Here is a 17,266-nt window from a genome sequence, read left to right on the forward strand (position 1 = left end):
GTAAACAGGTGGAAGGATGTTCTGAGAAAAATCAGCACTGAATTAGGTCTAATTAAAATATGACTAATTATCTGTAACCAAATATTTGACTTACTGCAAGAATGACACTTAACAAAAATCAGACTCAATTATAACCAGACACCTTTTGCCAGTCAGACTCTGAGGTCTTGGGAAATCTCCGGAGGTCTCTGGTAGGAGTAAGGCACTTCTAAAATGTGCTTCTAAAGCACATTCCCGTCCAGAGCTGATTATAATAATATTCCCCCTTCCAGCCTCCAGGCAAGGTCAGCATTACTGCCCAAGGATTTCCTAGGAGAGACTCAGCAAACACTCGTGGACTGCTCTGCTGTGGTGGCACCTTCCTTCCTGAACAAGAATTTAATCCCCTTGAATCTGAACCAGGTCTCAGGTCTCTTTGGGTGAAGTTTCTCCTCTTTGGGGGCGGGGGTGTGGCGTGGGGCAGGGGTGGGGCTTAAATTCTCTGAAGTAATTTTCAAATTTATATAATCTGACAGCAGGAGCTCTTATTTTCATCTCTGTGATGACGTTATTTCCCCTCTAACTTCCTCTTGTAACAAAAAGCTTTTAAAATACACACACACACACATTCTTACATGTATGCTTGTACACTCATTTTACAGATAAGTTAAATGATCTTCCCAAGATCACACAGAGCTATTCAGTGGTAAAAATGGGGCTAGAAATAAATTCTTCAAATTGTTAGTTTAGCACTTTTCCCAATATGCCATACTACTACATTACCATCCTTAATTCATTATCTAGTCTTTAAAATTTCATAACAAAAAATGAAAAATTTTCTTAACTTCTCTCAAATCCTCCCCACCTTCTGTCCCATGACTTTGTCCTTTTCTTCACAAGACCTTCACATTCTCAGGTTCTAAAATATGTAAATAAAAAATTATTTCAAAGGGAGCTCTCACACACTGCTGGTGGGAGTGCAAACTGGTGCAGCCACTATGGAAAATAGTATGGAGATTCCTCAAAAAATTAAGAATAGACCTACCTTATGACCCAGCCATCCTACTACTGGGTATATATCCAAAGAACACGAAAACACTACTTCGAAAAGATACATGCACCCCTATGTTCATTGCAGCATTATTCACAATAGCTAAGACTTGGAAGCAACCTAGGTGCCCATCAATGGGTGAATGGATAAAGAAGATGTGGTAGGTATATACAATGCAATACTACTCAGCCATAAAAAAAGATGAAATCTTGCTATTCGTGACAACACGGATGGACCCTGAGGGCATTATGTTAAGCAAAGTCAGTCAGATGGAAAAAGCCAAACACCATATGATCTCACTCATAGATAGAAGATAAAACAACAACAAACAAACAAACACGTAGACAACAGAGAATAGATTGATGGTTACCTAAGGGGAGGAACGGAGTGGAAAGGCCAAAGGGGTATAAGGGTACATGTGTACAGTGACAGATGGCAATTAAGACTTTCGGTGGTGAACACAACTTAGTCTACACAGACAGTGAAATACAATGATGTACGCCGGAAATTTATCTGTTATAAACCAATGTTACCTCAAAAAAAAATTATTTCAGTGGGATTTGCTGTGTTGTGTATACAAAGTAGAAATTACAACGTTGCTAAAAGAACTCTGAAGATTAAACAGTAGATTCCTCTGAATATCATTTAGAAAAACTGATTCATAAGCTTTGAATATGCTAAAGAAACATAATAAGACAATAGAGTATAATATAGATAATATTGGAAAAGCTAAAATAGAGGTATAACATTTAATTAAACGTGTCATATTTGCAGTTTCATTCCCTTTTTTTCTGTTTTTTTCAGCCAGTTATGTTTACTGTTAGGTTTCTAACCTACTTTTGTGAAGAAGACATTCTTAGGCGGCTACCTGCCTTCCTGGGCAGGAGGTTGCAGAGAGGCCTGCTTGCTGACCACTAACTCGATAGACCATTCTCTGCTGAGTGTGAACCAGAGGCAGAGTGAGGACACTGGGAGGGGAACTACACTACATGAAGACACTTTTTAACTGGGGCTACTTCAGTTCCACTGGACGTAGAGCTCCTATTTATGCAAGGTGCTAGGGAAACAGATGAATATCCTTGAGGTGCTGTAAGTAATAGGAAGGAAAAAAAGATACATTAGCACATAATATCAATATCACATGGTGAGTGAAAAGAGAGGTAAGTACTGGGGAAGCACAAAAGAGGGGCGCCTGGCTAACGAGGAAACTAAGGCAAGGTAGTTGATGCTTTATATTGGGTCTCTAGGCTTTTAAGAGCCTGACAAAATTACAAGTTTCAGTAGTATTGATTATTACTAACAACTAGACTTAAACATTTCAAAATCAAGAAGGAATGGTAGGTTAAGGGAATTACCATTACTATGTTGAATTCTGCACATAGTTTTTCCTTTTTCTTTGGCCATGGTTTTTTTTTTTCAAGGAAGATTAGCCCTGAGCTAATTGCTGCCAATCCTCCTCTTTTTGCTGAGGAAGGCTGGCCCTGAGCTAACACCCGTGCCCATCTTCCTCTACTTTATATGTGGGATGCCTACCACAGCATGGCGTGCCAAGCGGTGCCATGTCTGTACCCAGGATCTGAACCAGCGGACCCCGGGCCACCAGAAGCAGAACGTGGGCACTTAAATGCTGTGCCACCAGGTTGGCCCTTTTGGCCCTGGTTTTAAGGCACTGATTCTTGTATTTTAATTTAGCACTAGGCCTCCATGGCTGGTAGAGTAGAAGATCAGATAATGCTTAAAAGCATCTTTACTTAATCCCATGACCTATTCATTTACACTGTAACATTAAAACTTTTCTGTTTAAATCACTAATTGGCTAAGATGAATTTGGCAAGACCAAAGCCCACAGCTCTGAAAAAAATATAAACAACATTACAACAGATAACTGTATTTTGCAATCTAGCTTGCATAATTCAGACTCTATTTCACTAAAGAATGCCTCTTGTGTACTTACTACTTAGCAGGGCACTGGAATAAAATATCATACGCCTGGATTGTTTTAACATGAAGACACTCGATACTTTTCTCACCAATATGGCTTGAAAGAGGGTCTATGAAACCTTTTTTGATCTTTGCTGGCTTTTTAGCCAATGGTTAAGAACCTTTGTCAGGACTGGAAAACACCAAGACCTGGGCCATAACTGCTGGCTTTTGATACCCGGACATTTTCTAGATAAAGGGTTGAGGAAATTCTTGTTTTCATTTCTTTTTCTTCTGGTAGAATTAGGATACATTTAATATGTTATGCGTCCATGTATAAAAAAGGATACCTCACAAGATTGGTGCAAAAGTTAAATTAGATAATTATATTGTTATACAAATGTAAAGTGGCGTTACTAGCCACACATTGGGAAGGAGGTAGGGAGACTAGCACACTGGTTAGTCTCATGTTCTCCTGTAATTTCATCCATCCATTTAGTCAACAAACTACTTAATTTGGAGATTCTGAAATATGACTGCAAGTTAGTTGATACTCCCTAAACTCAGATGCGGCATCCGTTGAATCCAGGAAGAGGGCAGTGACTAGTCAATCAATATAGTATGGCAGAAGTGATGCTATGTGACTTCTGAGAAAGACCATAAAATGCAATGCAGCTTCAGTGTAGTTTGTTGGAACACCCGCGTTGGAGCCCTGAGTCTCTATGAAAGAAGGCCTACTGGCTCAAGGCCGCCATGCTGTGAGGAAGACCAAAGGAGCCCACATAAAGCAACTACATGAAGATGCCTGGAGACGACATGAAGAGAGAGATGCCTGACTAGCCCCTATATCCTTCAGCTGCAGCCACTACTGCCTGAAACCACATGCAGGACTCCAAGAACTACCCAACTGAATCCTTTCTGAATTCTTCATCCACAAAAACTGTCAGAGAAAATAAAATGATTGTTCCTATTTTCAGCCACTAAGTTTTGGAGTAATATGTTATTCATCAATAGATAATGGAACCCTCATTGAGCACAGATTTTGCATAAAGAACTGTGAAATGTTATTTCACATTTCTATTCTTCATTCCTAAGTGAAAACTAACATGAGAGCTAAAATAATATTTTATATCCAATTAAGATGATATTATACTTGATTATTGTCTACATTGGTGGTATCTTGAGGCCTCAATAATATTCAGAGCATCCTCATTTTAGTAGAGCACGCCTGAAATTGCTGACTTCACATAAACTTAAGATCCTATTATTCAGCGTAATGAAGGCTTTATGTGTTATATCATGGTTGTCATACTTTACTTACAGTGTTACAGAGAAAAATAAACAGAATATTTAGATATATCTAACTTTGTCTTTTAGGTATGAATCAGATGAGATTTACCATTTATTAAAGTGTCCAACTCTAGCAGAAAACTGATACTGATAGTTCCAGATTTTAAAAGCTGCCTAAATAAACATAACTAATTTTCAAGGAAGGTGTTTAAAGGTAACAAAATTCATCAAACAAGCTCCAGTTCATAAATAAACACAATAGTTACTTTTTTGTTGTCCTGATGTAGCCTTAACAGACATTGTAAAAGTCCCTAAAAATGTTGACATAATAATCTGCATGTATGAGAGCAATTATGCCTTTGGAAAGAGGGAAAAATTATGGAACCAAATATGGAACTACTGTAAATTATTATAATAAAAGCCTGAAGTGAACCAGCTCAAACAAATGAACAACTCTGACGAATGCACTGGTGTCGATCAGATCACCACAGTGTGCTAGTCCCCTGTCTAGTCCAGTAAACAGGGGGCCACGTGTTCCCAGAGTTAGCAGGATCAGTCCCCGATACAAACAAAATTTAAAAGCATAACAAAGAAATCTAACGTGACAAATCCCTCACATCTTGAAAATATTCATAAGAATCAGAGAAGGTGGAATAGTAACAAAAACGTTAGACATGATTAATAATGTTAAGACTGCAATATCTTTTTGAGGCTAGAAAATCCCAAATGAGAACTTAGAAGTCAGGATGAAAACAGAATTAATCAAAGGAAATTAGAAATTCTGGGGGGAAGTTCTAAAATACATATATAATATACAGCTAGAAAGGAAATCAGATTATTTTGGGATGCAATAAAAATAGGAGACCATTTGGGCCATGATTTGAATCACACAGAATAATAACTGGGCCCAAAAGGAGAAAAGAGAACAAGTTAACGAATAAAGAATAATCATAAAGTAATTTTAATTTATATTATTTTTAAAGTGCCAAAGATTAACTATGTGAACCACAGTGATGAATACAAATTACAGGGTGAAAAACTCTTGTCTGAGAGAACAGACAGTAAATATTTCTTACATATCTAAATAAAGTCTTGATTACATATTCTATAGTGAGCTACAAATAAAACATTTGAAATAAAACTGCTTTTTTTTTTCAACTCATCATAATTTGCTAAAAGGAACAAAAATTTTGGGGGGCTGGCCCCATGGCCGAGTGGTTAAGTTTGCACAATCTGCTTCAGTGGCCCAGGGTTTCGCTGGTTCGGATCTGGGCATGGACATGGCACTGCTCATCAGTCCATGCTGAGGTGGCATCCACATAGCACAACCAGAGGCACTCACAACTAGAATATACAACTATACACTGGGGGGCTTTGGGGAGAAGAAAAAAAAGGAATAAAAAGAAGATTGGCGACAGATGTTAGCTCTGGTGCCTATCTTTAAAAAAAAAAATTGAGATTTTGCATAAAGAAACATGCAAAATTAAACAAAAATGCCTAGGATTGTAAAACATTGGTTGTTTTCCAAATAAATTGCTGAATGTCATGAAAACAAAAACTGAAAGCAAAGACATGATGAAAATGCTAAGAAGCACATTGACATCAGTGATGAAAAGGTCAAAACCACTCAAGGCAGACCTGCCTAGAACATTCATTATCCATAATTTCCATGAGTCCTAAAAAATGTAAGGATGACAGACAGAAATGACACCACTGTGCAGCATCAAGAGTATGTCATCAACATCATGGCCAAAACCACACGATATTTATAGATAAACAACTCAATTTCATTTGCTTCTAGTCGATCTGATCTAATATAAATCTTGAAACATTTTGAAAATTCAAAGAGGTTTTCACATGTAACCATTAAGTTCATGATGGTTAAAAAGCCTTAGATTTATTAGACGTACACTCTTTTACACTTGGTCTTTAATTTTAAGTGAATGTAATTCGCAACTCAACACAAACCTAAGCAGTATAATATAACATTATATAACACTAAGCTATGCCCATTATTATAATAATTAGAAACAACATCTAGGAACATTCGAATACTTTTTCTCATTGGTCAAAGGTTTTCACTTTTTTATTGTACATTTTTTTCCTTTTAAATGGATTTATAACATCATTTACCTGTAAGTGAACAATTCTCCGAAATATATCTTCTCTCATGCTCATCTCAATATCAAAACGAGAAAGTCTCTTGTCTGCTTCTGTGCTTGCTGCCCGTACTTCTTTGTCAGAGGAGACGTGCTGGGGAAAGTCGAGCATGGTTCGCTCTACTGTTGACAGAGGAAAAAACTATAAATAGGACTCATCCAATCAGTATTAAGAAAAATGCCTCCTACCTAGACAAATGACTATCCCAATATAAGTTTTCCATTTTATACTTTCTGTAAAAGTTCCTGAGGCTCTCAAGAAACAGCATCTAACGCAGAATTTGGTTGCTCCTGTGGTGTTATTAGGAGCAATAAGGTTGCACTCTGAGCATTTATCAAAGTATGCTCAGGGTGTAACTGATTAACTAGGAATGTAGAAAGATAAAGATATAGTTCTTATACTGAGGCATTTGTATAGTCTGGGAAGTCGGGGGTAGGGACTAGTACACGAAAAGATAATGAACAAAACAGGACAGAGCAGTTTTGTCATCAAATGAATGGGATAGTAGCTCAAAGGCAGCAATCCCAAGGTCTGGAGCACTACGTAATGCCTCATGGAGAAGAGTGGACCTTAGAGGATCGTGGGGTAAGAGGAAGAGCTCAGTAGGGAACTGAATAAGTAGAGATTGCCAGTGTGGGGACTGGCAGAGGGAGAGCATATTTAAGAAACAAGTAGACCAATTTAGTGGCATGGGGTTTGTTTAGAATAGAAAAGGTCTTAACTTTTACTATAGACGCCTTAGAGAATGCAATCAAAGTTATGGACCTTCCCCCAAATGCAAACCTGCAGACAAACATAAGAACTTCCATACAATTTCAGAAGATTCCCAGAAATCTCAGTGGACACATCCAGCAAGCAGCTGAGTATCGGGGCTATTCCTGTTAAATGATGGTGGTAATGTAGTCTGCTCTAATCTTCACACAGTCAAGTTGGTTCTTGGGTTTTCCATTTGTATTTTGACTTTAATTAGGCAAAAATCTGATGTCAGTGAAATAATCCATACTATAGAAAAAAATAAGTATGGTTTATAGCGATGGTTATGGTTATGCTGTGACAGTGAATATATTTTTATTTTATTATCTTTACTACTTTGAAGGTATTGTAAACAGGTAAAATTTACACATGTGATATTTGTGTATACACATGTATAAACAGTAGAGCCATCCTTTACATACCAAGAAATTGTCCACTTAAACAAGCTATCTTGCTGACATCACTCTTCTTAAAACAGTTACAAATAAAGCTGTAAAAAAAAATTGTGGGGCCAGCCCCGTGGCCTATTGGTTAAGTTCAGCACACTCTGCTTCAGTGGCCTGGGTTCAGTTCCCAGATGCAGACCTACAATACTTATTGGCAGCTATGCTGTGGCGGCAACAAACGTACAAAATAGAGAAGACTGGCACAGATGTTAGCTCAGGGCAAATCTTCCTCAAGCAAAAAGAGGGAAACTGGTGACAGATGTTAGCTCAGGGCAAAGCTTGCTTAGAAAAAAAAATGGCCACAAATATCTGAATAAATTCATAATATGTGTTTTAAGAAATCAAATTAGATAATTATTCTTTTAGGATTTGATTTAATATATAATTTGATGTTTTTTGATTAAAGAAAAAATGTAACAGAAGATTTAAAATTTAATACATACAGCACTTGTTAAGTGATAGAGTTAACTATATAGCCACAATTTCTGTTTAGTTTTTTAAATTAGCTCGAAAAGACATTAAGAAGGAATCAAAGTTGATCAAGAACTTAAATGAGCAGAATAAAATGCAGGAGCCTAAAACTGAAAACATATTCTTAAACAAAGAAACTGAAAACCATTTCCTTCCTTACTTTGCCACAAAGACCTGAAACCAGACTTAAGCTCTCATTGCCAAACTATAAATAACACTGATGCCCAGTATCTGACACTAGACAAATGGGGTTTTAACAGCTATTGCAAGAGGCAGAATGAACTCTGAGAACATACACAAATAACAGAAAGTTAGTCCTTAAAAATCTATTCCCAAACTCAAAAATTTTTATGATTAACCCAAAAAGACAAATTTATGGGACAACAAGAACAAATATCACAAAACTAAAAGTCTACTTAAAAGATGTAATATTGAGGAAAAAACAGAATTTAAGATAATTCTTTTTCTTATGATTTTATTTGTTTTCTTCACCACTGATTTTTACATTTGTTAAACACATAGGTTACTAGGCTGGTACACCATCTTGGCTCTAAGTTACTGAAGAAGTGAGTATCTGAACCAAGGACAAACCATATGCAGGGGGGAGATACACAGGAAATTGCCTGCTGAGAAAGCTCTGCTGAATGGGGACCAGCTCCATCCCTCTGACTCTAACAATACCAATCAGATCTTTTTTACTCAAGAGTTTAAACTCAAGGCTCATAGCAAGATTTAGTGGCCATTAATGAGAGTGAAGCAGTTGGTAGTAAGAGGCAGAAACAAACAGAAATGGAGAGGTAAGAGAAAGTAGCCAAGTCCCTAATATGATGGGAGATAGGGTATGGAACTCCTGGTATCAAGGGGCTGGTAAAGGTAAAGAGATGACTAGGTCACTAGGGTGGTGCAGGATTCTGGACAACCTTGCAAATCCAGCATACATATGATATCCAGTCTACAGATAGCCTATGTTCTTATGAAGCCTAGATACACAGCCAAGGTTGTTTAGTCATCATCATCCTCCAAAATATGTTCAATCCTTAGTGGTGACTGGTGTGAATCTTCATTCCTTATAACTCAAAGGGTCTAACACTTACATTACATAAATAATATATTTTACAGGACCAGCCCAGTGGCGTAGTGGTTAAGTTCATAAACTCTGCTTTGGTGGCCTATGGTTCATGGGTTTGGATCCTGGGCAAGGATCTATACCACTCATCACTCCACGACGAGCATGTGGGCAGTGTCCCACATACAAACTAGAGGAAGACTGGCACAGATGTTAGCTCAGCAACAATCTTCCTCTAGCAAAAAGAGGAAGATTGGCAAGAGATCTTAGCTCAGTGCCAATCTTCCTCAACAAAATATATATATATTTATTATATATTATAAAATATATATTTATATATTTTATATATTAATATTAAAAATATAAATTATATATTATAAAATATGTATATTTTAAGTGTAGGAAATATGGAAAATAGAGGAAAACATAAAAGGTAAATTAAAAATCAACTGTAGGAGAGTCATGTCAGCATCACGGCAGAGTGAGCTCTCCCCTGTAAGATACAACAAAAAAGACATTCATATGCCAAAAGAGGACATTCACACCACACAAAAGAAGTCTGAGAGACCCACACAGCCATACGTGTGAAGGTGGAGGGGCTGGAATCCCTGGAGGAAGTGGAAGGAGGTAAGGGGAATCTTCCCTCCTTCTTGAACAGCAGTGGCCCCAGGACTGTGCACAGTTCTGAGAGGAAAGGGAAGCGGAGCAGCCCTCTGCAGGAACATGATCGCTCTCCGAGTTCCCTCACAGCCTGTGGGAATGCCCCACACAGAGATAACCAAGCCATCATGGGGGCGTCTTCATCAGGCAAGCACCCCAGGAGAGCAGATAGTGAGGGCTGAGTGAGAATTCCCCTGGGATCATGCAGGCAAAAGAAAGCACCCTTTCCCCAGCCTCGTGCTCCAGTTCAGCTGGTCGGCCAGAGCACTGCACTGATAGGAAAGTAGCCCGCAGCTGGAATGAGTGAGCCGCACATTGCAGTGGGCTCAGGATACACAGCTCCTGACCCCAACTCAGTGGCAGCAGGTGGAGGCTGCAACCAGATACTACCACTATGTGGAGGCACAAATACAAGCTGTCAAGCAGCATGAAAAAATATGTTAAATCTCCAGACCAGAAGGAAAATGAAAAGTACCCAGAAATCAATCCTGAAGGCACAGAAATTTATAATCCAAATGTCAGAGAATTCAAAATAGCTATCGTAAAAAAACTCAAAGAGTTACAAGAAAATACAGATAGACAGTTCCATGAAATCAGGAACTTCTTCACAAAAGAGACTGAAACCATAAAGAAGGACCAATCAGAAATGTTGGAGACAAAAAACACAATGGATGAAATAAAGAAAAATCTGGACTCCCTAAACAACAGAGCTGATATTATGGAGGAACAAATCATCAGTCTTGAGGACAGAAATATAGAAATGCTTCAGATGGAGGAGGAGAGAGAACTAAGACTAAAAAGAAATGAAGAAATTCTCCAAGAAATACCCGACTCAATTAGGAAATGCAACATAACGATTATAGGTATTCAAGAGGGAGAAGAGAAGGACAACGGAGCAGAAAGCTTGGTCAAAGAAATAATAGTGGAGAATTTCCCAAACCTGGGAAAGGAGCTGGAAATACAAGTGAAATAAGTCAATATATCTCCTAACCATATCAATGTAAAAAGACCTTCTCCAAGGCATATAGTAGTTAACCTTGCAAAAGTCAATGACAAAGAAAAAATATTAAGGGCAGCAAGGCAGAAGAAAATAACCTATAAAGGAACCTCTATCAGGCTTTCAGCAGATTTCCCAGCAGAAACCTTACAGGCCAGGAGAAAGTGGAATGATATATTCAAAATTCTGAAAGACAAGTTTCAGCCAAGAATACTCCATCCAGCAAAAATATCCTTCAGATATGATGGAGAAATAAAAACTTTCCCAGAAAACAAAAGCTAAGGGAGTTCATCACCATAAGATGCCTCTGACAAGAACTCCTAAAGAAGGCCCTGATACCTGGAAAAAAAAGGGAGTTATAAAGCCCTGAGCAAGGAGATGAATAGGTAGGCAAGTCAGAAAATGGCAGCTCTCTATCAGAACAGGTTAGCAAACAATTATAACATTAAAGGTTAAGGAAAGGAAAATGCCAAAAATAAATATAATCTCATCATTTTAACCACAAACTCACAACATAAGATGGAATAATATGTGATGATAATAAGTTAGAAGGGGATGAGGAAAGGGATAGAATTGGCTTAGTCTAAGAAATTAGAGGCTATCAGAAAATGGACTATCTCATCTACAAGATTTTTTTTTTTTTTTTAAAGATTTTATTTTTTCCTTTTTCTCCCCAAAGCCCCCCCGGTACATAGCTGTGTATTCTTCGTTGTGGGTTCTTCTAGCTGTGGCATGTGGGACGCTGCCTCAGCGTGGTCTGATGAGCAGTGCCATGTCCGCGCCCAGGATTCGAACCAACGAAACACTGCGCCGCCTGCAGCGGAGCACGCGAACTTAACCACTCGGCCACGGGGCCAGCCCCATCTACAAGATTTTTTATACAAACCTCATGGTAACCACTAAACAAATAATTGGAACAAAGACACAAATGATAAATAAGAAGAAAACTAAGAAATTCATCATAGAAAATGACCTAACTGAATTGGTAGTCCAACATACATGAGATGAGAAACAAAGGAAATACAGAAGAACTGGAAAATGAGAGACAAAATGGCAGCATTAAGCCCTCACATATCAATAATGTAAATGGATTGAATTCTCCAATCAAAAGACACAGAGTGGCAGGATGGATTAAAAAACAAGATCCTAGGGGCTGGCCCCGTGGCCGAGTGGTTAAGTTCACGCGCTCCGCTTCAGGCGGCCCAGTGTTTCGTTGGTTCGAATCCTGGGCGCGGACATGGCACTGCTCATCAAACCACGCTGAGGCAGCATCCCACATACCACAACTAGAAGGACCCACAACGAAGAATATACAACTATGTACTGGGGGGGCTTTGGGGAGAAAAAGGAAAAAATAAAATCTTTAAAAAAAACAAAAAAAACAAAAAAAACCAAGATCCTACAATATGCTGCCTCAAGGAAACCCTTCTCAGCTCCAAAGACAAACACAGGCTCAGAGTAAAGGGATGGAAGATGATACTCCAAGCTAATGGCAAACAAAAGAAAGCAGGTGTTGACATACTTGTATGAGACAAAATAGACTGCAAGGTAAAACACGTAAAGAGAGACAGGGAGGGGCAGTATATAATGATAAAAGGGACACTCCACCAAGGAGACATAACACTTATAATATTTATGCACCCAACACAGGAGCACCAAAGTACATAAAGCAACTATTAACATACCTAAAAGGAGATAATAACACCACCACAATAATAGTAGGGGACCTTAACACCCCACTTACACCAATGGATAGATCATCCAGAGAGAAAGTCAACAAGGCAATGGTGGAATTAAATGAAAAATTAGACCAGATGGAGTTTATAGACATATATATAGAACACTTCATTCAAAAGCAGCAGGATAAACATTCTTCTCAAGTATGCATGGAACATTCTCAAGGCTAGACCATATGTTAGGAAACCAGGCAAGGCTAAATAAATTCTTGAAATCATATCAAGCATCTTTTCCAACCAAAAAGGTATGAAACTAGACATCAACTACAAGAAAAAAGCTTGGAAAGACACAAAGATGTGGACACTAAACAGCATACTACTGAACAACCAATGGATCACTGAAGAAATTAAAGGAGAAATGAAAACATATCTGGAGACAAGTGAAAATGAAAACACACCCTACTAACTCATATGGGATGCAGCAAAAGCGGTCCTAAGAGGGAAAGTCATCGCAGTACAGGCCCACCTTAACAAACAAGAAAAATCTCAAATAAGCTATCTCAAACTATACACAACAGAATTAGAAAAAGAGGAACAAACAAAGTCCTAAGTCAGCAGAAGGAGGAAAATAATAAAAGTTAGAGCAGAAATAAATAAAATTGAAACCAAAAAAGACAGCAGAAAGTATCAATGAAACAAAGAGCTGGTTCTGTGAGAAGATAAACAAAATTGCCAAACCCTTAGCCAGAATCAGTGAGAAAAAAAGAAAGAAGGCTCAAATAAATAAAATTAGAAATGAAAGAGGAGAAATTAGAATGGATACCACAGAAATACAAAAGATTTAAGAGAATACTTTGAAAAACTACATGCCAACAAATTGGAGAATCTCGAAGAAATGGATAAATTCTTAGACTCTTATTACCTCTCAAAACTGAATCAAGAAGAAATAGAGAATCTGAACAGACCAATCACAAGTAAAGAGATTGAAACAGTACTCAAAAACCTCCTAAAAATTAAATCCCAGGACCAGATGGCTTCTCTGGAGAATTCTACCAGACATTCAAAGAAAATTTAAGATCTATCCTTCTCAAACTATTCCAAAATGCTGAAGAAGACAGAACACTTCCTAATACATTTTATGAGGCCAACATCACCCTGATGCCAGACAAGCAAGCTAGACAAGGACAACACAAAGAAGGAAAATAACAGGCCAATATTGCTGATAAATATAGATGCAAAAATCTTCAACAAAATATTGGCAAACCGAATACAGCAATACATTAAATTAAACAGATCATACACCGTGATCAAGCGGGATTTATACCAGGGACACAGGGATGGTTCAACATCCGCAAATCAATCAATGTGGTACACCACAGTAACAAAATGAGGAATAAAAACCACATGATCATCCCATAGAAATTGAGAAAGCATTTGACAAGATCCAACATCCATTAATGATAAAAACCCTCAATAAAACGGGTGTAGAAGGAAAGTACCTCAACATAATAAAGGCCTTATATGACAAACCACAGCCAACATCATACTCAATGGGGACAAACTGAAAGACATCCTCCTGAGAACAGGACCAAGACAAGGGTGCCCACTCTCACTACTCTTATTCAACATAGTACTGGACGTTTTGGCCACAGCAGTGAGGCAAGAAAAAGAAATAAAAGGAATCCAAATGGGCAATGAAGAAGTGAAATTCTCACTGTTTGCAGACGACATGATTTTACATACAGAAAATCCTAAAGAATCCATCGGAAAGCTATTAGAAATAATCAATAACTACAGCAAAGTTGCAGGGTATGAAGTCAACTTACAAAAATCAGTTGCATTTCTATACTCTAATAACGAACTAACAGAAAGAGAAGAATACAATCCCATTTACAATCACAACAAAAATAAAATATCTAGGAATAAATTTAACCAAGGAGGTGAAAGAACTATACAACAAATACTATAGGACATTACTGAAACAAATTGATGATGACATAAAGAAATAGAAAGATATCCTATACACATTGATTGGAAGAATAAACATAGTTAACATGTCCACACTACCCTAAATTCAGATTCAATGCAACACCAATCAGAATCTCAATGACATTCTTCTCAGAAATAGAACAAAAAAATCCAAAAATTTATATGGAACAACAAAAGAGCCCAAATTGCTAAAGCAATCCTGAGAAGAAAGAACAAAACTGGAGGCATCACAATCCCTAAGTTCAAAATATACTGCAAAGCTATAGTAATCAAAACAGCATGGTACTGGTACAAAAACAGACACACAGATCAATGGAACAGAACTGATAGCCCAGAAATAAAACTACACATCTACGGACAGCTAATCTTTAACAAGGGAGCTAAGACCATACAATGGAGAAAGGAAACTCTCCTCAATAAATGGTGTTGGGAAAACTGGACAACCACATGCAAAAGAATGAAAGTAGACCATTACCTTTTGCCATACACAAAAATAAACTCAAAATGGATCAAAGACTTGGAGGTAAGACCTGAAACCATAAAACTTCTAGAAGAAAATATAGTCAGTACACTCTTTCATACTGGTCTTAGAAGGATCTTTTTGAATACCATGTTTACTCGGACAAGGGAAACAAAAGAAAAAACAAACAAGTGAGACTTCATCAGACAAAAGAGCTTCTGCAAGGCAAAGGAAACCAGGATCAAAATGAAATGACAGCTCACCAATTGGGAGAAAATATTTGCGAATCATATGTCTGACATGGGGTTAATGTCCATAATATATAAAGAACTCAATAACAAAAAAACAAACAACCTGATCAAAAAACGGGCAGTGGATATGAACAGACATTTTTCCAAAGAAGATATACAGATGGCCAATAGGCACATGCAAAGATTTTCAACATCACTAATCATTAGGGAAATGCAAATCAAAACTACACTTAGGTATCACCTTACACTTATTAGAATGGCTATAATCATCAAAACAAAAAATAACAAATGTTGGAGAGGTTGTAGAGAAAAGGGAACCGTGATACACTGCTGGTGGGAATGCAAACTGGTGGAGCCACTATGGAAAACAGTATGGAGATTTCTCAAAAAATTAAAAATAGAAATACCATACAACCCTGTTATCCCACTACTGGGTATATATCCAGACAACTTGAAATGAACAATACAAAGAGACTTATGCACCCCTATGTTCACTGAAGCATTATTCACACTAGCCAAGATGTGGAAGCAACCCAAGTGTCATCAACTTATGAATGGATAAAGAAGATATGGCATATACACACACACACACACTCACTCACACACACATACACACACAATGGAATACTATTCAGCCATAAAAAAGACAAAATTGTCCCATTCACAATAACATGGATGGATCTTGAGGGCATTATGTTAAGTGAAATAATCCAGACAGAGAAAGACAAACACCATATGATTTTTTTTTTTTTTTGAGGAAGATTAGCCCTGATCTAACTACTGCCAATCTTTTTCTTTTTGCTGAGGAAGACTGGCCCTGAGCTAACATCTGTGCCCATCTTCCTCTACTTTATACATGGGATGCTTACCACAGCATGGCTTTTGCCAAGCGGTGCCATGTCTGCACCTGGGATCCGAACTGGAGAACCCTGGGCTGCTGAGAAGCAGAACATGCAAACTTAACCACTGTGCCACCAGGCCGACCCCAAACACCATATGATTTCACTCATATGTGGAGGATAAAGAAATACATGTACAAAGACAACAGTTTAGTGGTTACCGGGGGAACAGGGTTGGGGGTGGGCACCAGGGGTGAAGAGGTATACTTATATGGTGATGGACAAATAATAATGTACAACTGAAATTTCACAATGTTACAAACTATTATGACCTCAATAGAAAAAAATCAATTGTAAACTCAACACTCAAGACATTAGCCATTATTAAAATCTATGTATTCTCTTCTGGGTTTCTTTCTCTGTCCCTTTTTACTATGTTACTAAAGACTGCTCCTAAACATGATTTTAATGGCTACATAGTGTTACAGAGGGTCAATGTATCATAATTTATTTAGCCATTCTATTGGTTGACACTTATGGGCTGTTTCCAAGCTTTTACTAGGATAAAGTATCTGCTTATATATAAATTTATGCATGATTTTTCCTGTATCTAATTATTTCCTTAGACTAAATGCCTAGAGGTGGAATTGCTGGGCTAGGGTATAAACTGCTTAAGAGTTTTGATACATACTGTCAAAGCGCTCTCCAGAAAGCAGCTGCAGTTAAGAGTGTACATTTCATTGCACCTTCGCCAACATAATAAGCAATTTTAATCTTAGGTAATTTCATTCTAAGAAATTATGAATCATTAATCTTCTGAGCAATGACAAATCATTATGTAAAAATCAATGTCTTGTAAAATTGGAAAACGACTGCCAAGACAGAAAGCGTAAAACAGTTTATGATGCCCACAAAATGAAATATTGATATGCTTTTTGCATCTTACTTACCTATATACTTCACTTCCACATCTGCCAGTGCCTGCAAACAGTTCTCATGAGTTACTTCCTCAATGTCAAGCATTCCAATAGCATCGTACACTTGTTTGGTCTGCACAATGAGCTCCTCAGTTCTTGCTTTAATCTGCTCTGGTGAAAGATCCCATCTTAAAACATTTCTGCCCACCGCTGTATGGGAAGACATCGCCTGAAGAGAAGACATCACTTCTCTTCCTAAAGTCATCCTGAATAAAATCCTGGAACCACCAACTCTACAAAGAATCAGAAAAAGAACAAAAATTAGGTATTTCTGTTGGTCC

The 17,266-nt window shown here is 37.7% G+C and overlaps 1 protein-coding gene across 3 annotated transcripts in view; it reads right to left on the reverse strand.

Annotated features, from left to right (window-relative positions):
- The window catches only part of NLN (neurolysin), a 90,534-nt gene that overhangs the window by 42,418 nt on the left and 30,850 nt on the right, over positions 1-17,266 (reverse strand). For 2 of the 3 annotated variants that reach the window (XM_046671845.1, XM_046671846.1), the window contains exons 2-3: positions 16,959-17,218; positions 6,374-6,522 (exon numbers count right to left, since the gene is read on the reverse strand). In XM_046671845.1, the coding sequence (XP_046527801.1) occupies positions 6,374-6,522; positions 16,959-17,218 (409 nt within the window). Of the gene's footprint in view, positions 1-6,373; positions 6,523-7,183; positions 7,448-16,958; positions 17,219-17,266 lie in introns of those variants that run through there. The other variant, XM_046671847.1, reaches the window with a different exon arrangement.

This window comes from Equus quagga, chromosome 9 (assembly GCF_021613505.1).
Source record: "Equus quagga isolate Etosha38 chromosome 9, UCLA_HA_Equagga_1.0, whole genome shotgun sequence".
Classification (NCBI taxonomy): Eukaryota; Metazoa; Chordata; class Mammalia; order Perissodactyla; family Equidae; genus Equus; species Equus quagga.